The following is a 22,072-nucleotide window of genomic DNA, read 5'->3' as shown; positions in this document are numbered from 1 at the left end:
ACAGTCCTGTATTTATTAAAGTAATTAAGTTTGATTTTAAAAAGCTTTCCACCAAAGGAAACTTCAGGCAAGACCATTTCACTGGTGAATTTTACTAAACATTTAAGGAAAAAAATAATACCAATTCAAAACAAAGTAGAAGAGGAGGGACTACTTCCCAAGAAACTTTTAAGGCCAACATTACGCTAATAAACCAGACAAGAACATTGCAAGAAAAAACACTATAGACCAATAACCCTCATGACCAAGGATGTAAAAAATCTCAACAAAATATTAGTAAACTGAATCTAGCAACAGAGAAAAGGAATAATACATATGACCAAGTGGAGTTCATTCCAGGAATGCAAGGCTGGTTCAACATTTGAAATCAATGTAATTCACCATATTAACAAAATAGGGAGTCCAGAAAGAGACCTACACAAATATGGGCAATTGACTTTTTATAAAGGTGCAAAGGCAACTTAATAGAGAAAAGGATATCTTTTCCCCAAATGCTGCTGGAACAATTGGATATACATATGCAAAATAAATAAATAAATAAACTTCAACCCATACTTTGTACCTTATACAAAAATTAACTCAGAATGGATCCCAGACATAAATGTGAAACATAAAAATATAAAACTTTTAGAAGAAAACTTCTGTGACATTGGGTTAGGCCAGAGTTTCTCAACTGGTACTACTGACATTTTGGACCATATAATTCTTTCTTGTGTGTGTGTGTGCTGGGGGGGATCATTTTGTTCATTGTAGGATGCTTAGCAGCATCTCTGACCTCTACCCACTAGATAGCAGTAGCATCCCCTCCCCAGTCATAACAGTTAAAAATGTCTCCAAACATTTTCAAATGTCCCTTGGGGGTCAAAATCATCTCTGTTGAGAACCACTGGGTTAGGCAAAGAGTTTTTAGACATGACACCAAAAGCACAATACAGAAAAGAAAAAAAAAAGATAAACTGGACAGCACCAAAATAAACTTTGCTCCACAAAAACACTACTAAGAGAATGAAAAATGAAGCCACAGACTGGGAAAAAATATTTCAAAGTCCCATTTCTGATAAAGTACTTATATCCAGAGTAAGGAACTCTCAAAACTCAACAATAAGAATACATATAACCCGGGGCTTCCCTGGTGGCGCAGCGGTTGAGAATCTGCCTGCTAATGCAGGGGACACGGGTTCGAGCCCTGGTCTGGGAAGATCCCACATGTCGCAGAGCAACTAGGCCCGTGAGCCACAACTACTGAGCCTGCGCGTCTGCAGACTGTGCTCCGCAGCAAGAGAGGCCGCAATAATGAGAGGCCCGCGCACCGCGATGAAGAGTGGCCCCCGCTTGCCGCAAGTAGAGAAAACCCTCGCACAGAAACGAAGACCCAACATAGCAATCAATCAATCAATCAATAAATCTTTAAAAAAAAAAAAAGAATACAAATAACCCAATTTAAAAATATGAAAAGATTTGAACAGATACTTCACCAAAGAAAATATATGAATGGTAAATAAGCCCATGAAAAGATGTTCAACATAATTAGTAATTAGACAAATGCAAATTAAAATGATATTGAAATATTACTACACATATATTAGAATGGCTAAAAGTTAAGGGAAAAAAAGCTGACAATATCAAGTACTGACAAATATTTGGAGCAATTGGAACCCTCACACGTTACTGATGGGAATGTATAATGGTACAGCCACTTGGGAAGACAGTTTGGAAGTTTCTTATGAAGTTAAGCACACCATTTATATACAACCAAGCAATCCAACCGAGCAATCCAACTCTGAAGAATTTACCTAAGTGAAATGAAAACCTGCGCTCACATAAAAACCTGTTCTTGAGTATTTATAGCAGTTTTATTAATAATCACTAAAAACTGAAGACAATTTAAATGTCTTTCAATGGGTAAATGGATAAAGAAATTTTTGCCCACCTATGTCACATAATATATACAGAAGAGAGTTAACATAGGAGGCCTGAAGCTGCTGTCTTTAGAAGGACCTGCCTACAAGGTTGGCCCCTGGCTGGTGTCTGGGAACTTGGCACTTGAACCATTTCCTACACTATGCCTACACTGTTTATATAAATAATGTGATTTATGCTGAACACGTGCTTTCCTTCTGGCAGTCTGCAACTTTGATATTTGTTAGGCAGAGAGTATCTACATGACTACTACCCAATAAAAACCTTGGGCTCTGAGATGCTAATGGGCACCCCTGGGCAGAAACATCGCACATGTTACTGCAATTTTTCACTGCTAGAGAAGGAAGCACGCTTGGTGTGTCCCGTTACAGGAGGGAGAGCGCATGGCGAAGTCTGTATATGGATTTATCCAGATTCTACCTGTGTCTTTTACCCTTGCTCATCCTATCATGTATCCTTTCACTGTAATAAACCTTATCCATGAGACAACTATATGCTGAATCCCATGCGTACTAGTATCAATAGATCTCTAAATGTGGGGGTGGTGTTGGGGCTCCCTGAAACAGAATACTATTCAGCAATAAAAAGAAACCATTGAGGGGCTTCCCTGGTGGTGCAGTGGTTGAGAATCCACCTGCCAGTGCAGGGGACATGGGTTCAAGCCCTGGTCCGGGAAGATCCCACATGCCGTGGAGCAGCTAAGCCCATGTGGCACAACTACTGAGCCTGCGCTCTAGAGCCCGCGAGCCACAACTACTTAGCCCACGTGCCACAGCTACTGAAGTCCGTGTACCTAGAGCCCGTGCTCCGCAACAAGAGAAGCCACCACAATGAGAAGCCCTCGCACTGCAATGAAGAGTAGCCCTCGCTCACCACAACTAGGCAAGGCCCGCTTGCGGCAACAAAGACCCAACGCAGCCAAAAATAAATAAATAAATAAACTAAAAAAAGAGAAACTATTGATACATGCAACAACATGGATGAATCTCACATGTCTTATGCCATGGGAAAGAAGCTAGACTCAAAAGGCTATATACAATATAATCTCATTTATATGACATTCGGCAAAATGCAAAACCATAGCTACAGAGAACAGATCACTGGTTGTTAGGAATTACAGGTGAGGGAAGAGTTTGACTACAAAGGGGGTAGCATGAGGGAATTTCTTTCTTTCTTTCTTTCTTTCTTTTTTTTCAGTTGGTGGGGAAACTGTTCTGTATCTTGGCTACAGTGGAGGTTACACCACTCTATGCATTTGTCAAAACTCATAGACTTTTACACAAAAAAGAGTAATGTTTACCGTAATTAATTTAAAAATAAATTCAACTAAAACAAAATCAATTGCCTTTCTATAACCAGCAACAAATAGAAAAATTAAATTAAAACATAATTTATAAGAGCACCAAAACTATAAAATATCATAGAATAAATCTAATGAAAGACATACAAGACCTCTATGCTGAAAATCACAAAATATTACAGAGAGATTAGAGAAGACATAAACAAATAAACAGATATACCATATTCATGGATTGAAATACCCCAATATTACAAAGACATTAAGAATCAAATTGAAATCCCAGGACAATGTTTTAAATCTACAGGATGATTCTAAAATTATATGGAAATGTAAACGGCCAAGAATAGCAAAACAGCTTATCACACAAAGACTGAGTACTTACTCTGCTGTATATCAATACTCATTATAAAGCTATAATAACTGGGTCTTTCCTGGTGGTCCAGTGGTAAGACTCCACATTCCCAATGCAGGGGGCCCGGGGAACTAGATCTCGCATGCATGCTGCAACTAACAGTCCACATGCCACAACTAAGAGTCCACATGCTGCAACTAAGAAAGTCTGCATGCCACAATTAAAGATCCCGCATGCTGCAACTAAGACCTTGTGCAGCCAAAATAAATAAATAAATATTTTTAAAAGTTTTTTTTTAAAAAAAGCTATAATAACTAAGACTGTTAGGTGTTGGTAAAAGTTTTAACAAATAGGGAACAAAATAGGGACTCCAGAAAAACGACCCTTGATTTAAGCATGTAGAGCCCCTTGATTTATGACAGAGTTTGCACCAAAGAGCTGAGGGAAAATTACAATCGTCTCAATAGGTGATGCTGGATCAGTTCAGTATATATGTGGGGGAAATAAAACTTGGCCCCTACTTCATGTCATACACAGAAATCATTTGCAGGTGGAGGATGGATATAAATGCAAAAGTTAAAAGAAAAAACTAACAGAAGGCAACTTTGGAGAATACCATCATGTTGTCTGAGTAGAGAAAGTTCTTAAATAGGTTACAAATAACTAATTACAAACAAAAAGACTGAAAACTGGACATTAAACTTAGCAACTTCTGTGCATCAATAGATACCACTGCCAGAGTAGGAGTGGGAGAATCATTTGCAACATGTATAACTGACAAAAGTCTTGTATCCACAATAAAGAACTCCAAAATATAAATCAAGAAAAGACAAACAACCAGTAGAAAAATGGATGAGAGGACTCAACAGGCACTTTGCAAAAGAGAATATCCAAAAAGGTCAATGAACAATTGAAAAGGTGCTCAACCTCTGTAGTCACCAGGGCAATGCAAATTAAAAAATATTTCATCATTACAGAATGGTTGTAATTAAAACGATGGACGGGGGACGAGGCAAGATGGCGGAAGAGTAGGACGTGGAGATCACCTTCCTTCCCACAGATACAGTGGAAATACATCTACACGTGGAACTGCTCCTACAGAACACCCACTGAACATTGGCAGAAGACGTCAGACCTCCCAAAAGGCAAGAAAATCCCCACGTACTTGGGTAGGGCAAAAGAAAAAAGAAATAACAGAGACAAAAGAATAGGGACGGGACCTGCACCAGTGGGAGGGAGCCGTGAAGGAGGAAAGGTTTCCACACACTAGGAAGCCCCTTCGCGGGCAGAGACTGCGGGTGGCAGAGGGGGGAAGCTTCAGAGCCACGGAGGAGAGTGCAGCCACAGGGGTGCGGAGGGCAAAGCGGAGAGATTCCCGCATGGAGGATCGGTGCCGAGTAGCACTCACCGGCCTGAGAGGCTTGTCTGCTCAGCCGCCAGGGCGGGCAGGGCTGGGAGCCGAGGCTCCGGCTTCGGTGCTAGCCGGGAGGGAGTCCGGGAAAAAGTCTGCAGCTGCCGAAGAGGCAAGAGACTTTTTCTTGCCTCTTTGTTTCGCGGCGCGCAAGGAGAGGGGATTCAGAGCGCCGCCTAAATGAGCTCCAGAGACGGGCGCGAGCTGCGGCTATCAGCGCGGATCCCAAGCAACAGGGGCGCAGAGGGAAAAACGGAGAGATTCCTGCACGGAGGCTCGGTGCCGAGCAGCACTCACCGGCCTGAGAGGCTTGTCTGCTCAGCCGCCGGGGCGGGCGGGGGCTGGGAGCTGAGGCTCCAGCTTCGGTGCTAGCCGGGAGGGAGTCCGGGAAAAAGTCTGCAGCTGCTGAAGAGGCAAGAGACTTTTTCTTGCCTCTTTGTTTCGCGGCGCGCAAGGAGAGGGGATTCAGAGCGCTGCCTAAACGAACTCCAGAGACAGGCGCGAGCCGCGGCTATCAGTGCAGACCCCAGAGGCGGGCGCGAGCCGCGGCTATCAGCGCAGACCCCAGAGGCGGGCGCGAGCCGCGGCTATCAGCGCGGACCCCAGAGACAGGCAGGAGACGCTAAGGCTGCTGCTGCCGCCACCAAGAAGCCTGTGTGCGAGCACAGGTCACTCTCCACACCGCCCCTCCCGGGAGCTGGTGCAGCCCGCCACTGCCAGGCTCCCGTGATCCGGGGACAACTTCCCCGGGAGAACACACGGCACGTCTCAGGCTGTTGCAACGTCATGCTGGCCTCTGCCGCCGCAGGCTCGCCCCACATCCGTACCCCTCCCTCCCACCGTCCTGAGTGAGCCAGAGGCCCCGAAACAGCTGCTCCTTTAACCCCGTTCTGTCTGGGCGGGGAACAGACGCCCTCAGGCGACCTACACACAGAGGCGGGTCCAAATCCAAAGCTGAACCCCGGGAGCTGTGCGAACAAAGAAGAGAAAGGGAAATCTCTCCCAGCAGCCTCAGAAGCAGCGGATTAAAGCTCCACAAACAACTTGATGTGCCTGCATCTGTTGAATACCTGAATAGACAACGAATCATCCTAAATTCAGGAGGTGGACTTTGGGAGCAGGATATATTAATTTTTCCCCTTTTCCTTTTTTTGTCAGTGTATATGTGTATGCTTCTGGGTGAGATTTTGTCTGTATAGCTTTGCATTCACCATTAGTCCTAGGGTTAGGTCCGTCCGTTTTTTTGTGTGTTTTTTTTTCTTTTTTTCTTTTTTTTTACTTAAAAAATTTTTTGTTCCTAATAAATGTTTTCTTAATAATTTTTTCCTTATTTCCTATTTTTAGAAATTAAAAAAAATTTTTAATAAGTTTTTTCATATTTTTTATTTTTAAAAATTAAAAATTTTTTCTTAATTTTTTTCTTATTTTTTATTATAAAAAATTAATAAATCTTTTTAAAAATTAAAAAAAATTTTCTTAATAAATTTATTCTTAATTTTTTTTCTTATTTTTTATTATAATAGTTTTATTTTATATTATTTTATCCTCTTTTTTTCTTTCTTTCTATTTTTTTCTCCCTTTTATTCTGAGCCGTGTGGATGAAGGGCTCTTGGTGCTCCAGCCAGGCATCAGGGCTGTGCCTCTGAGGTGGGAGAGCCAACTTCAGAACACTGGTCCACAAGAGACCTTCCAGCTCCACGTAATACCAAACGGCGAAAATCTCTCAGAGATCTCCATCTCAACATCAAGAACCAGCTTCATTCAACGACCAGCAAGCTACAGTGCTGGACACCCTATGCCAAACAACTAGCAAGACAGGAACACAGCCCCATCCATTAGCAGAGAGGCTGCCTAGAATCATAATAAGGCAACAGACAACCCAAAACACACCACCAGACGTGGACGTGACCACCAGAAAGACAAGATCCAACCTCTTCCACCAGAACACAGGCACTAGTCCCCTCCACCAGGAAGCCTGCACAACCCACTGAACCAACCTTAGCCACTGGGGACAGACACCAAAAACAATGGGAACTACGAACCTGCAGCCTGTGAAAAGGAGACCCCAAACACAGTAAGATAAGCAAAATGAGAAGACAAAAAACCACACAGCAGGTGAAGGAGCAGGGTCAAAACACACCAGACCTAACAAATGAAGAGGAAATAGGCAGTCTACCTGAAAAAGAATTCAGAATAATGATAGTAAAGATGATCCAAAATCTTGGAAATAGAATAGACAGAATGCAAGAAACATTTAACAAGGACGTAGAAGAACTAAAGAGGAACCAAGCAACGATGAAAAACACAATAAATGAAATTAAAAATACTCTAGACGGGATCAATAGCAGAATAACTGAGGCAGAAGAATGGATAAGTGACCTGGAAGATAAAATAGTGGAAATAACTACTGCAGAGCAGAATAAAGAAAAAAGAATGAAAAGAACTGAGGACAGTCTCAGAGACCTCTGGGACAACATTAAACGCACCAACATTCGAATTATAGGGGTCCCAGAAGAAGAAGAGAAAAAGAAAGGGACTGAGAAAATATTTGAAGAGATTATAGTTGAAAACTTCCCTAATATGGGAAAGGAAATAGTTAATCAAGTCCTGGAAGCACAGAGAGTCCCATACAGGATAAATCCAAGGAGAAACATGCCAAGACACATATTAATCAAACTATCAAAAATTAAATATAAAGAAAACATATTAAAAGCAGCAAGGGAAAAACAACAAATAACACACAAGGGAATCCCCATAAGGTTAACAGCTGATCTTTCAGCAGAAACTCTGCAAGCCAGAAGGGAGTGGCAGGATATACTTAAAGTGATGAAGGAGAAAAACCTACAACCAAGGTTACTCTACCCAGCAAGGATCTCATTCAGATTTGATGGAGAAATTAAAACCTTTACAGACAAGCAAAAGCTGAGAGAGTTCAGCACCACCAAACCAGCTTTACAACAAATGCTAAAGGAACTTCTCTAGGCAAGAAACACAAGAGAAGGAAAACACCTACAATAACAAACCCAAAATATTTAAGAAAATGGGAAAAGGAACATACATATCGATAATTACCTTAAATGTAAATGGATTAAATGCTCCCACCAAAAGACACAGACTGGCTGAATGGATACAAAAACAAGACCCATATATATGCTGTCTACAAGAGACCCACTTCAGACCTAGAGACACATACAGACTGAAAGTGAGGGGATGGAAAAAGATATTCCATGCAAATGGAAATCAAAAGAAAGCTGGAGTAGCAATTCTCATATCAGACAAAATAGACTTTAAAATAAAGACTATTACAAGAGACAAAGAAGGACACTAAATAATGATCAAGGGATCGATCCAAGAGGAAGGTATAACAATTGTAAATATTTATGCACCCAACATAGGAGCACCTCAATACATAAGGCAAATACTAACAGCCATAAAAGGGGAAATCGACAGTAACACAATCATAGTAGGGGACTTTAACACCCCACTTTCACCAATGGACAGATCATCCAAAATGAAAATAAATAAGGAAACACAAGCTTTAAATGATACATTAAACAAGATGGACTTAATTGATATTTATAGGACATTCCACCCAAAAACAACAGAATACACATTTTTCTCAAGTGCTCATGGAACATTCTCCAGGATAGATCATATCTTGGGTCACAAATCAAGCCTTGGTAAATTTAAGAAAATTGAAATCGTATCAAGTATCTTTTCCGACCACAACGCTATGAGACTAGATATCAATTACAGGAAAAGATCTGTAAAAAATACAAACACATGGAGGCTACAGAATACACTACTTAATAACGAAGTGATCGCTGAAGAAATCAAAGGAGAAATCAAAAAATACCTAGAAACAAATGACAATGAAAACACGACGACCCAAAACCTATGGGATGCAGCAAAAGCAGTTCTAAGAGGGAAGTTTATAGCAATACAAGCCTACATCAAGAAACAGGAAACATCTCGAATAAACAACCTAACCTTGCACCTAAAGCAATTAGAGAAAGAAGAGCAAAAAAACCCCAAAGCTAGCAGAAGGAAAGAAATCATAAAGATCAGATCAGAAATAAATGAAAAAGAAATGAAGGAAACAATAGCAAAAATCAATGAAACTAAAAGCTGGTTCTTCGAGAAGATAAACAAAATTGATAAACCATTAGCCAGACTCATCAAGAGAAAAAGGGAGAAGACTCAAATCAATAGAATTAGAAATGAAAAAGGAGAAGTAACCACTGACACTGCAGAAATACAAACGATCATGAGAGATTACTACAAGCAACTCTATGCCAATAAAATGGACAACCTGGAAGAAATGGACAGATTCTTAGAAATGCACAACCTGCCGAGACTGAACCAGGAAGAAATAGAAAATATGAACAGACCAATCACAAGCACTGAAATTGAAACTGTGATTAAAAATCTTCCAACAAACAAAAGCCCAGGACCAGATGGCTTCACAGGCGAATTCTATCAAACATTTAGAGAAGAGCTAACACCTATCCTTCTCAAACTCTTCCAAAATATTGCAGAGGGAGGAACACTCCCAAACTCATTCTATGAGGCCACAATCACCCTGATACCAAAACCAGACAAGGATGTCACAAAGAAAGAAAACTACAGGCCAATATCACTGATGAACACAGATGCAAAAATCCTCAACAAAATACTAGCAAACAGAATCCAACAGCACATTAAAAGGATTATACACCATGATCAAGTGGGGTTTATTCCAGGAATGCAAGGATTCTTCAATATACGCAAATCAATCAACGTGATACATCATATTAACAAATTGAAGGAGAAAAACCGTATGATCATCTCAATAGATGCAGAGAAAGCTTTCGACAAAATTCAACACCCATTTATGATAAAAGCCCTGCAGAAAGTAGGCATAGAGGGAACTTTCCTCAACATAATAAAGGCCATATATGACAAACCCACAGCCAACATTGTCCTCAATGGTGAAAAACTGAAACCATTTCCACTAAGATCAGAAACAAGACAAGGTTGCCCACTCTCACCACTATTATTCAACATAGTTTTGGAAGTGTTAGCCACAGCAATCAGAGAAGAAAAAGAAATAAAAGGAATCCAAATCGGAAAAGAAGAAGTAAAGCTGTCACTGTTTGCAGATGACATGATACTATACATAGAGAATCCTAAAGATGCTACCAGAAAACTACTAGAGCTAATCAATGAATTTGGTAAAGTAGCATGATACAAAATTAATGCACAGAAATCTCTTGCATTCCTATACACTAATGATGAAAAATCTGAAAGTGAAATAAAGAAAACACTCCCGTTTACCATTGCAACAAAAAGAATAAAATATCTAGGAATAAACCTACTTAAGGAGACAAAAGACCTGTATGCAGAAAATTATAGGACACTGATGAAAGAAATTAAAGATGATACAAATAGATGGAGAGATATACCATGTTCTTGGATTGGAAGAATCAACATTGTGAAAATGACTCTACTACCCAAAGCAATCTACAGATTCAATGCAATCCCTATCAAACTACCACTGGCATTTTTCACAGAACTAGAACAAAAAATTTCACAATTTGTATGGAGACACAAAAGACCCCGAATAGCCAAAGCAATCTTGAGAACGAAAAATGGAGCTGGAGGAATCAGGCTCCCTGACTTCAGACTATATTACAAAGCTACAGTAATCAAGACAGTTTGGTACTGGCACAAAAACAGAAATATAGATCAATGGAACAGGATAGAAAGCCCAGAGATAAACCCACGCACATATGGTCACCTTATCTTTGATAAAGGAGGCAAGCATATACAGTGGAGAAAAGATAGCCTCTTCAATAAGTGGTGCTGGGAAAATTGGACAGGTTCATGTAAAAGTATGAAAATAGAACACTCCCTGACACCATACACAAAAATAAACTCAAAATGCATTAAAGACCTAAGTGTAAGGCCAGACACTATCAAACTCTTAGAGGAAAACATAGGCAGAACACTCTATGACATAAATCACAGCAAGATCCTTTTTGACCCAGTTCCTAGAGAAATGGAAATAAAAACACAAATAAACAAATGGGACCTAATGAAACTTAAAAGCTTTTGCACAGCAAAGGAAACCATAAACAAGACCAAAAGACAACCCTCAGAATGGGAGAAAATATTTGCAAATGAAGCAACTGACAAAGGATTAATCTCCAAGATTTACAAGCAGCTCATGCAGCTCAATAACAAAAAAACAAACAACCCAATCCAAAAATGGGCAGAAGACCTAAATAGACATTTCTCCAAAGAAGATATACAGATTGCCAACAGACACATGAAAGAATGCTCAACATCATTAATCATCAGAGAAATGCAAATCAAAACTACAATGAGGTATCATCTCACACCAGTCAGAATGGCCATCATCAAAAAATCTAGAAACAATAAATGCTGGAGAGGGTGTGGAGAAAAGGGAACACTCTTGCACTGTTGGTGGGAATGTAAATTGATACAGTCACTATGGAGAACAGTATGGAGGTTCCTTAAAAAACTAAAAATAGAACTACCTTATGACCCAGCAATCCCACTACTGGGCATATACCCTGAGAAAACCATAATTCAAAAAGAGTCATGTACCAAAATGTTCATTGCAGCTCTATTTACAATAGCCAGGACATGGAAGCAACCTAAGTGTCCATCATCGGATGAATGGATAAAGAAGATGTGGCACATATATACAATGAATATTACTCAGCCATAAAAAGAAACGAAATGGAGGTATTTGTAATGAGGTGGATGGAGTTAGAGTCTGTCATACAGAGTGAAGTAAGTCAGAAAGAGAAAAATAAATACAGTATGCTAACACATATATATGGAATCTCAGGAGAAAAAAAAAAGTCATGAAGAACCTAGTGGCAAGACGGGAATAAAGACACAGACCTACTAGAGAATGGACTTGAGGATATGGGGAGGGGGAGGGGTGAGATGTGACAGGGTGAGAGAGTGGCATGGACATATATACACTACCAAATGTAAAATAGATAGCTAGTGGGAAGCAGCCGCATAGCACAGGGAGATCAGCTCGGTGCTTTGTGACCACCTAGACGGGTGGGATAGGGAGGGTGGGAGGGAGGGAGATGCAAGAGGGAAGAGATATGGGAACATATGTATATGTATAACTGATTCACTTTGTTATAAAGCAGAAACTAACACACCATTGTAAAGCAATTATACTCCAATAAAGATCTTTAAAAAAAAAAAAAACAACGATGGACAATATCAAGCATTGTGAGGATTTGGAGCAACTGGAATGCTCATACACTGCTGGTGGGAGTGGAACTTGAAACCACCATTTGGAAAACATAGTCTCACCAGAACTACAGGATCTAGCATAACATACACATACTCTATGACAGCAATTTCACATCCAGGCATATCCCAACCAGAAATAAGGACATATACAAAAACCAGCACAGTCTGTCATTACCAAAACTGTAACCAACCCAAATATCCATCAACATTAGAATGCATAAAATTTTTAGTGTAGTCTTACAATAGTTTATTACATAGCAATGAAAATGAGCAGTGGTTCTGCCACACGCAGCAACATGGATAAATCTCACATTGTAACACTGAGCAAAAGAGACCAGACACCAAAGAATACATACTGAATAGTTCTATTTAAATAGTTTAAAAATATATAAATCTATGATGTGAGAAATCATCCTGTTGGGGAGGAGGGTGGGATTATTGATAGGGAGGGGACAAAAGAGAACTTCTAAGGAGCTGATAATGTTCTGTTTCTTGGGGCTTATAGGGTATGTTCACTTCATGATACACGTTGAGCTATATAAACTTAGGATTTGTTCATTTTTCTATATTTTATAAAATTTTTTAAGTTAAAACAGAAGAGATATATATCTTATCATTTTATTCAGTTTTCTAAAAACTTCATGAATCAGATGATGTCACTTCCTGCCTTGCAGGTACAGAACGGCTTTCTCTATAACACTCACAAGGCTACCTGATCCAGCTTCTGCCTACCTTTCTGTCCTCAATTTGTATCCCTCTTCCCCCTTCCTCACAGTGCTCCACACTGGTCTTCTCACTTTCCCTCACACATACCAAACTTGTTCTTATCTCAAGGTATTTGTACTTGTTCTGTCCTCTGCCTGATGTTCCTTCTTGATCCTTCTTTGTGCCTATTTCTAATCCTTCAGCCCTCCATTAAAATATCTCTTCAGAACTGCTTCCCCAACTGTCTACCTAGTGTACCACATCCCACCCTACTTTCCAGTCACTCTCCATGCCTGGGGTCAGTCAGCATTTTCTACAAAGGGCCAGACAGTAAAAACTCTAGTCTTTGCAGGCCAGGTGGTCTTGGTCACAATGACTCAAAATTTCCATCTTAGCAGGAAAGCAGCTACAGACAACATGTAAATGAGTGGGCATGTTTGTGCCCCATTAAAACATTACTTATGGATCCTGAATTTGAATTTCATATCATTTCACATGTCACGAAAAACTCGTCTTTTGATTTTCTTCCTCCCAAGCATTAAAAAACATAAAAATGGGCTTCCCTGGTGGCGCAGTGGTTAAGAATCCGCCTGCCAATGCAGTGGACACGGGTTCGAGTCCTGGTCCGGGAAGATCCCACATGCCACGGAGCAACTAAGCCCGTGCGCCACAACTACTGAGCCTGCACTCTAGAGCCCATGAGCCACAACTACTGAGCCTGCGCTCTAAAGCCCGTGAGCCACAACTACTGAGCCTGCACTCTAAAGCCCGTGAGCCACAACTACTGAGCCCGCGTGCCACAACTAATGAAGCCTGCGTGCCTAGAGCCCGTGCTCCACAACAAGAGAAACCACCACAATGAGAAGCCCACTCACCGCAATGAAGAGCAGCCCCCGCTCGCAGCAACCAGAGAAAGCCCACGCACAGCAATGAAGACCCAATGCAGCCAAAAATAAATAAATAAATAAATAAATTTATTTTAAAAAATAAAAATAAAAAGGTAAAAACGACTCTTAGCTCACCCATAAAAAAGGCAGGCAGTGGGGCCAGATTTGGCCCCTGACCGTAGTTTGCCAGCCTCGGCTCTAACCCATTTCCCCGGTCTACTTTCATCCCAGCCTTATCCCTAACTAAAATAGTTCAGCTGTTCACATGTTTATCTTCTATCTTTCCCCACCCCTAAAATTTCAACTCCAAGAGGGAGGGGCCTCATCTGTTTTGTTCACCATAGCGTGTTTACTACCCATCTCAGCATCTGACACACAGAAGCTGGAAGAAATGAAGGCCCAAGCCCACCTGGGTGTGACCGTGGCCTTGGCCTGGACCTTGATGGGCTTCTTCCGAGTGGGGTTCACAGGAGCCAACACAGGCTCCTCCTTCGAAGACTCTCCAATTGAGGATTCGGGTTGGGCTGACTGAGACTGTAATGAAAGGATTTCTCCTGTGTATAAACTCAGCTTGGTGGCATGCTCGGGATAGGGCCCGGACCTTAATCTGGTCCGAGTGACTTCTGCCTCTTCCTTTACCAGATATTCTATGGTGAACAGGCCTGTGAACAGAAGACACTGGTGTCACTCCCCCTCGTGGCCTGGCCGCCATGCCCCGCTGTGACACTGCACAGCTCCCTCTCCAGGCCATTACTCTCGCAGAGTCTGCTGCCTCCCGTTGCCTGGCCCAGTGCTCCCACCCTAGTGCGGCTAGTGGATCAGTAAGTGCTGGCTGAATGGAAGAACAAATCGATCTCATTTCTGGCCATCTGTCAAGACCCACCTTTGATCCCTCTTCCCCCATGGGCCTGTGTTTCATTCAGCTTTGCGTCCTTTATAGCACTCAATGTAGAGGCTGGGTACACTATGCACCCATGTTGTTCCCTGTGCCTCCAGACTTAAGTCATTTCCATCTATGTTCTTTGTTGTATTTTTCTTTTGCTTTCTCTGCTAGACTGGCCAAGGGCCTCTCATTTCTTCATTCACTTACCAAACATTTACTAAATGTTGGGCACTGGGCATAAAGATGACCCCATACAGGATTTCCTGCCTCTGGCACTCCAAGCAGGAATGGGGGGTGGGGATGGGAAAACAAATAAATATTTATAACGCTAGGTAGTAAGATTTATAATCTTACTATATAGTCTCCTTACCTGCCGCTAGCAGGACGGAGTGCATGAACTGGGACACTGTCTTCTGAAACCGCCTCTTGATCTCTGCCAGGGCCCGACTCATCTTAGACACCTTTTCATCCACGCTGCTGATTCTGCGGGTCATCTGGGGAAAGGCCAAGGGGAAGGGCATTGTCACCTGCCCCGCCAGGAGCCGTCTGCCCAGCCCAGTGACCACAAGGCTTAGCCCTGGCTTAGAGGATGTGCCGCTCCTGCCTGGGACCCACCTCTCTCCCCTCAGCCCAGTGAATCCCCGCACACTGACCCAACCCACCTCAAACGTCCCCCCCAGGGAGGTTGGTTGCACTGGGCAGAACTGTTCCTTGCCTTGGACCCTCACCACTTTCTCTATGCAGCCTGAAGACAGAGGTTAGCCCTTTGTGAAATGATCAGTTGCCTGGGAGCCTGTCTCCCCAGCCAGACTCTAAGCTCCTAGAGGACAAGGATCAGGTTTTGGTCTCCTTTGTGTCCAAGTGCCCATCGCACAGAAGGCACTCAATTAATGCCTGTTGCGCTATGAATAACTGGGTGGACAAACGCCTCTCTGGACGTTTGCTGCCTGTCTCCCTCTATTGCATGACCCACAGAACCCTCTTCACCCTGCTGGCCGCTCTCTGCTGAGAGACTGCCCTAGGCCAGGGTTACACAGACTGACTGGTCCCCATGGGCACCAAGGCCCAGGCCTCCGGCCTCAATTCAGGATTACTCCAAAGGGCCACACTGGCTCCAGAGCTACGATGGGACAGCTGAGGTCGCCCTGCAGTTCAACCTCTGCCTCTGCCGGGGCAAAACTAGGTTCAGATTCTGGAGTTAATGGTAATCAGGGTCTGACTTTTTCTTCAGGAAGGCGTCACAGACTTGCTGAGCTACCAGCAATCACTCCCCACGTTGAGCTTGCACATCTGCTCGTTCCTGTCCTTCTTGCCCTGGGTGCTGGTCACTTTTTACTTTCTTTATCCCTAAACTTCGTCAGCCCCTGAAGGCAGGGTCCATGCGGTCTATATCTCCCACTTCACACAGAGGAGGTGTGAAATAATTTTTCGTCTGCAGAATTGAAGCCTCAGGTGGAGAGAGCGGGGTGAGTGGTGGACAGACTTTCTGAAGAGCGATGAAGTCAGCCACGTGTCCCTCTTTGTCCTGCAGGCAGAGCTTCTGTAAAGGATGCCCCAATTAATACCAAAGCCTCAACGATCCTTCTGTTTGTTGGCCCCAACCTCTGCCTCTGGGCTAATTTTATTTATTTATTTATAATTTATATGCAGTCTTGCTTCCCAAAAGGATCTGAGGCAGCACTGGGCTAATAAAGCATTTAAATTGAGGCATTTCCTCGCTTCCAAAGTGCTGCCTTGATAGAAAATTTAGTGAGGAGCCTGGCCGCAGGGCTATAAAAGCTGGGACTGCCATTCTGCCTGTCGCTCTGATGGGTGGTTCCTTCCAGGGTGATGGGTGTCTGGGGAAACCATTTAACAAGTTTTCCACTGACAGGGAGTGTGAGGGAAGAGGCCACCCTACTCCCACCCCTCAGCTTTCCTAGATGGCCACAGGTTTGCTGATGAGTGGGTGACAACCAGCTCCAAACATACACACACACACACACACACACACACGACTGCAGTTGAATGGATTTTTAAAGTCCTAGGAGAGAAGTGTGGGATAGCTGGGTGGGCCTTTACACATCACTATACAAATGGGGAAACCGATGCCCAGCAAGGAAAGGGAAGGCCTGAGGCCACCTCCTAGCTGAGGCTCTCTGCCAGCCTCGAGATTTCACATAAAAATATTCCAAGATGCTTAATCTGGAAGCTAGGGTCAACATTTGGAAATCCTGTTACCCACAATAAGTCTTCATTTGTTGTTGTTTATCTAGTCAGAAGGTTGTAATATACAGTACACCATCCCGCTCTCTCAAACAGAAGAGGTTAAGACGAGGATGTTCTGGGGCAAATCAGTCTCCTTGGTCAACATCAACGACTATCCTCTAGAATGTGGTGGTTTTCAGAAGCTGTTTTAATGTATTTGTCTGTTTATCCCTACGCTAGATGTCTCCAAGATGGTTATGCTTTTTGAGTTACAATGTTCTTTTTAATAGATAACTTCCAGCCTCCTTCCGCACTGTCAGCCTCTGCGAACTTCCCCTAATGAGTACTCCACCTTTAGATCCCCACTGTTCAGTAAAAATATAATGCGAACTGCATGTGTGGCTTTAAACATTCCTGAAGCCACATTAAAGACATTCTCAGGGGACTTCCCTGGTGGCGCAGTGGTTAAGAATCCGCCTGCCAATGTAGGGGACACGGGTTTGAGCCCTGGTCCGGGAAGATCCCACATGTCGTGGAGCAACTAAGCCCACGCACCACAACTACTGAGCCTGCACTCTAGAGCCTGTGAGCCACAACTACTGAAGCCCGCACGCCTAGAGCCAGTGCTCCACAGCAAGAGAAGCCACCGCAATGAGAAGCCCACGCGCTGCAACAAAGTGTAGTCCCCGCTCGCCGCAACTCGAGAAAGCCCGTGCGCAGCAACAAAGACCCAACGCAGCCATAAATAAATAAATAAATAAAAACATTCTCAGAAGGTGAAATTAATTCTAATAACATATTTATCTAACCCAATACATCAAAAATATGATTACTACAACATGTAATCAAAATAAATGATCAATAAGAAATGCTACATTCTCTTTTCATACTAAGTCTTTGAAATGCAGCGTGTGCTTTCACTTCTAGCCCATCTCAGCCTGGAATTGTCACATTTCAAGTGCTCAATAGCCATTTGTGACTCATGGCTACCATATTGGACAGCACAGCTCTGGACCTCTGATTCTAGCTCTCTAAGGCTGCATTTAGCTAAGAAAACATAAGATGTGAATGACTGAGGGGCTTTCCTAGGCCAAGAGGACATGTTCGGTACATGGAACTTAGAGTGATTTCTCTCAGCTGTTCATGGGGGCCTTCAACTGCTTACGTCCTGGTTCTTAGCCATGTTCCAAATTTCAGAGATTACCAGACAAGAGGTTGCCAGAAAAACGAAGCATTACTGCAATTTTATGTGAACAAAAATTTTTCTATTATCTACTGCCTTTGGTAAGTAAATGCACATTTTTTAAAATACAGTATAAAAAGGTTTTCAAGGAATGTAGACATGTGACCTCATACATCCTGTGTACTTAAGTCAGCCAACAATGACGTTTAGAGTAAGAGCATGGAACCAAATTGACAGAATGGACTCATCAATCAGCAGTCATCTCAGCCCTAATGGACTCAAAATCCTGGCGTTGTTTTGCTCTTTGGCATGAGGAGTGTAGGCTGAAGTCATTGGCATCTGAGTTTCCTGGGTGCTCAATGAGATCCCTTTAACGAACCTACCAGCTCCCTCAGCGCCCCTCTCTCCCGCGCACCACACCAGTCAAGCTGGATCACAAACCTGTGTTGATGCTTTTGCCCCTTCCATTAGACTGAAAGTATTTCAGAGACTAGAGGGAGTGAGGCTTCTTTCACTTTGACATCCCCAGCAGCCAATCCGGCACACGGCAGGTGCTAATACATGTTTATTGAATTAGCTAATCAACTAATGAAGTTGAAATGCTGCTGAAATGTAAGAGCAGTGAAAAAAACAGGTGCAACGCTTCCCTCCAGGAAAAACAGGTGTTCTCTGTGTCTTGTTTAGATAACATGCCTCTCCAACAAATGCCAGCCTCGCGTGTCCCCACGTAAAGGGGAGACATGGGGCTGGCTGCTCCTATGGGCTCTGTCAGCCCTGAGAGCCTATGAGCCTTCGGCATGTGGTGGCAAATGCCCTCACAGTGCAAATGCCTCCTTCAGAGTGACTATAGTTTATCAGCCAAACTGGGACACTTCTGAGAGTGAAAGGGATGCTACTAATAACTCCTGGGCTGATAGGCATAAACCGGGACTGGCCCCGGGAAGACTGGGAGGTGTGGTCCCCCCGCTCCCACTCCAAGGAGGCTTCCTGAGTGAGCCAATCCCCTGTGTGTAATGCCAGCAGCCAGTGCCACCAAGGAGCCCGTGGCCACCCCAGTCTCATGGTGAATGTCAACTATTCTCTTCCAGACTATAAACTCCTCGGGGAACAGGGACTTTGTCCCCTCATCCTCTCCATCTCTTTTCACAATGTTGACTCTGGACCAGGCACACAGTAGGATCCACAAAGACCCAGTGAATGAAGAACTGGGTTTCCAGACTCCAACACTGGCTCATCTACCCCCTTAGCAAGTGCTTCATTTGAAGCAGTCCCTGTGCTTCAGGGCAACAGTACCTGTAGGAATCACAGGGAATTCCCAGTTTGGTAGAGAAGGCTGGCTTGTAAATAAAGCAGTGTTGGAATGGAGGTGAGTCACGGCTGGGAGGGCTGAGCAAGGGGACAGGCAGATTCTACCTGGGATGGGAAAGGGGGTGGTGGAGAGGGTCATCAACACATGGGCAGTTACTCTCTCCGGCACCATATCTCCCTTTTCTGGTAACAGCACCATGATTTTCCTTTAGGAACACACTTCTGCCTAATCGTTTGCCTAAGTGGTATACCTGGGGCTGATCACACCCCTCAGCTCCTGGGATGGACATGACCACTCGAGCCTGGCTAGTAAGAGCAACACACATACCTCACCACAGAGAACATTTCAGGTGCAGGCAGTAGATGGAGCCAATGATGTTGGTGTTGGCACCTCTACTGAAGTGCTTAGCAAAGAGAAGTCCTCTTTTTACTGGGGAGACCAAAGCTGGTAGAACAATAAGCCTGGAGAGGCTCATGACCATCTTGTCACCATAATAAGAGAAACTCCTTGAGAATAAAGCCAACAAAGAGGAAGGCAGAGCCAAGAGATGGGAAGATCTGATGGAATCCTTTGAGGGCGTGGATCCAGCCATGCCTGATGCTGCCTATCTACAGACTGACTTTTCAGTTTACTGAGCCAATACAGTTTCTTTCCATGCTTAAGCTAGTCTGCAATGGATCCTGTCACACCTGAAAGACTCTTGATAGAAGTTTCACAGAGAAGGTGGTACTAAAGTCAGACAGTGAATGATGAGTAGAAGTCCATTAGGCAGGGAAAGAGGTGGGGCCTTGTATGGGTAGGGGAGCCAGGAAGAACAAAGGCATTCCAAAGTGACAATCCATGTTGAAACGCTCTGGGATCAGGCCTGGGTGACTGGTCTGCGTGCCTTACCCGTTTATCGTGTGATGTCCCGTGGGGACAGTTGTTGGCCGATACGGGGAGTGTTACTGTCTCATTCAGGGAGGTAAAGGTGACCATGATAGAATCCTGCCCTAGCACCGTCAGCTTCATTTGCTCATTCACCTGTGGATGAAGAAACCAGGACTCAGTGGATCCCTGCTTCTGTTGTCCCACCTACCCGTTCCTGACTGGGTAGGAGGGACAACAGAAAACCACAAAACCAAAACCCCTCTTGGCTTGGGGCTAAGAGAGTTGTAAGATCTTTCTGGTTATTATGGTAGAATCCTGTTTTCAGGGAGAACACATAAGAATTCCAATTTTTCTTGGAGGGATTAGCAGAAAAAGTAATGATGGTTCCTTACCCCTGCCCTTTCCCTTTCCAACCCAAACCTGTAACCAACTGTGAAGGAGACACAGGGATTCAACAGGTGAGTCAGCTTTGGTTCTGGTAGAGTTGGATAGGAGTCAGAAGCCAACACTGTCCCTGAATCTGACACTGTGTCCACCCAGGCACCAGGTCTGACTAGGAAAGCACGCAGAACTACCTTGGCAGGGGGACCAGAACTCACCCCTCTGCAGATGGGTGGGCAGATGGCAAAAGGGAACCCAGCCAGGGCCATGCCACACATGCTCATTCCCCTCTCCTGCAGTCACCAAATGTGTCACCACTCCTCCCCTGAGGAGGAGCCACCCTTTTTCATCACTTCCAAAAGGGTGGGATTTCCTAGGTAGCAGTCCCAGAGAAGAACACAGGGAGGGTGAGCTGCCCTTATAGCAACTGACTCCTTACTAAGAACTCTGTGGTCTGGAGTGAGTCCCAGTTCTGCCTCTGGTTAGCAAGCCACTGGGCCTCTCTGAAGCTCCCAATCTTCAACATCAGAGTCAAAATGCTCGTGTTAGGTTCAAATAAGATAAAGATTATGGAAGTGGCTTTCTAAACCACAAAGGCCCGCACCAAACACGAGCAGATATTGTCAGGATGTGGCAGAGCAACGCACACATAAGGGCCCTGGCTGGTTCAGGTGTGCAGAGAGTTATTTATGCACAGTGGCCCCACCGGGGCCTGGGCATCTGTAGCTCTACAGCCCCTGACCTACACATGCCCCAGAACTCCTCGGAACTAAGAAAGTGCACTCCATCCTCACTCCTTCCATTTCCTTCTAGGATTCCACTTGCTGGTCCAAAGGTCCACACTCAATTTCCTCACCACCCAGCCCCTTCCTCATTCTCTGCAGCCTGGGTGCTACTCCCCTTCCACACCCTGAAAACATCTGATCCATGACCATCTTCCTGCCAAGTGTGTGACATCTTCAAACCTGTAGATCACTCTCACTCAAGAGAGACACTACCTGCTCCTGTTCTCCTTCTAGAGAGTGTAGAACAGAGCTGTGAGCTGTGGCTGGGAGCTCAAGCACTGTGGTTGGACACTTTAGGCAGGTTGCTTAGCTTCTCTGAGCCTGGGGACAATAACAGAATCTTTCTCTGGGGCACTAAGCAGATTTCACAGATAAAATAAGCAAAGGGCTTAGCTTGGTAGAGTTGTTTTTAATTATCTTGGCCCCTGGGTGGTTTCTCTTCCTCTTCCCAATGTCCCAACGATGGTGCTCTATGAACTCAGCCACTGCTCATCTTCCTGGGAGTTTGTGAGCCACATGTATATCATGTGTATATCATCCCCAATCTCTCACTCTAGGTGAGGATCCCTGTCCAGAGAGAGATGTCCACTGAGCCCAATCAGCACATCAAAA

At 43.7% G+C, this 22,072-nt stretch overlaps 1 protein-coding gene across 1 annotated transcript in view; it reads right to left on the bottom strand.

Moving 5' to 3' along the window:
* Positions 1-22,072, bottom strand: part of C10H3orf20 (chromosome 10 C3orf20 homolog) — an 86,132-nt gene that overhangs the window by 35,308 nt on the left and 28,752 nt on the right. Inside the window, exons 8-10 of the mRNA XM_007192652.2 lie at positions 20,316-20,447; positions 15,116-15,239; positions 14,272-14,524 (exon numbers count right to left, since the gene is read on the bottom strand). Coding sequence (XP_007192714.2) covers positions 14,272-14,524; positions 15,116-15,239; positions 20,316-20,447 — 509 coding nt within the window. The remainder of the gene's footprint in view (positions 1-14,271; positions 14,525-15,115; positions 15,240-20,315; positions 20,448-22,072) is intronic.

Source organism: Balaenoptera acutorostrata, chromosome 10, assembly GCF_949987535.1.
Source record: "Balaenoptera acutorostrata chromosome 10, mBalAcu1.1, whole genome shotgun sequence".
Taxonomy (NCBI): domain Eukaryota; kingdom Metazoa; phylum Chordata; class Mammalia; order Artiodactyla; family Balaenopteridae; genus Balaenoptera; species Balaenoptera acutorostrata.
Note: the sequence above shows the minus strand (reverse complement) of the source record. Positions and strands in the feature narration are given on the sequence as shown.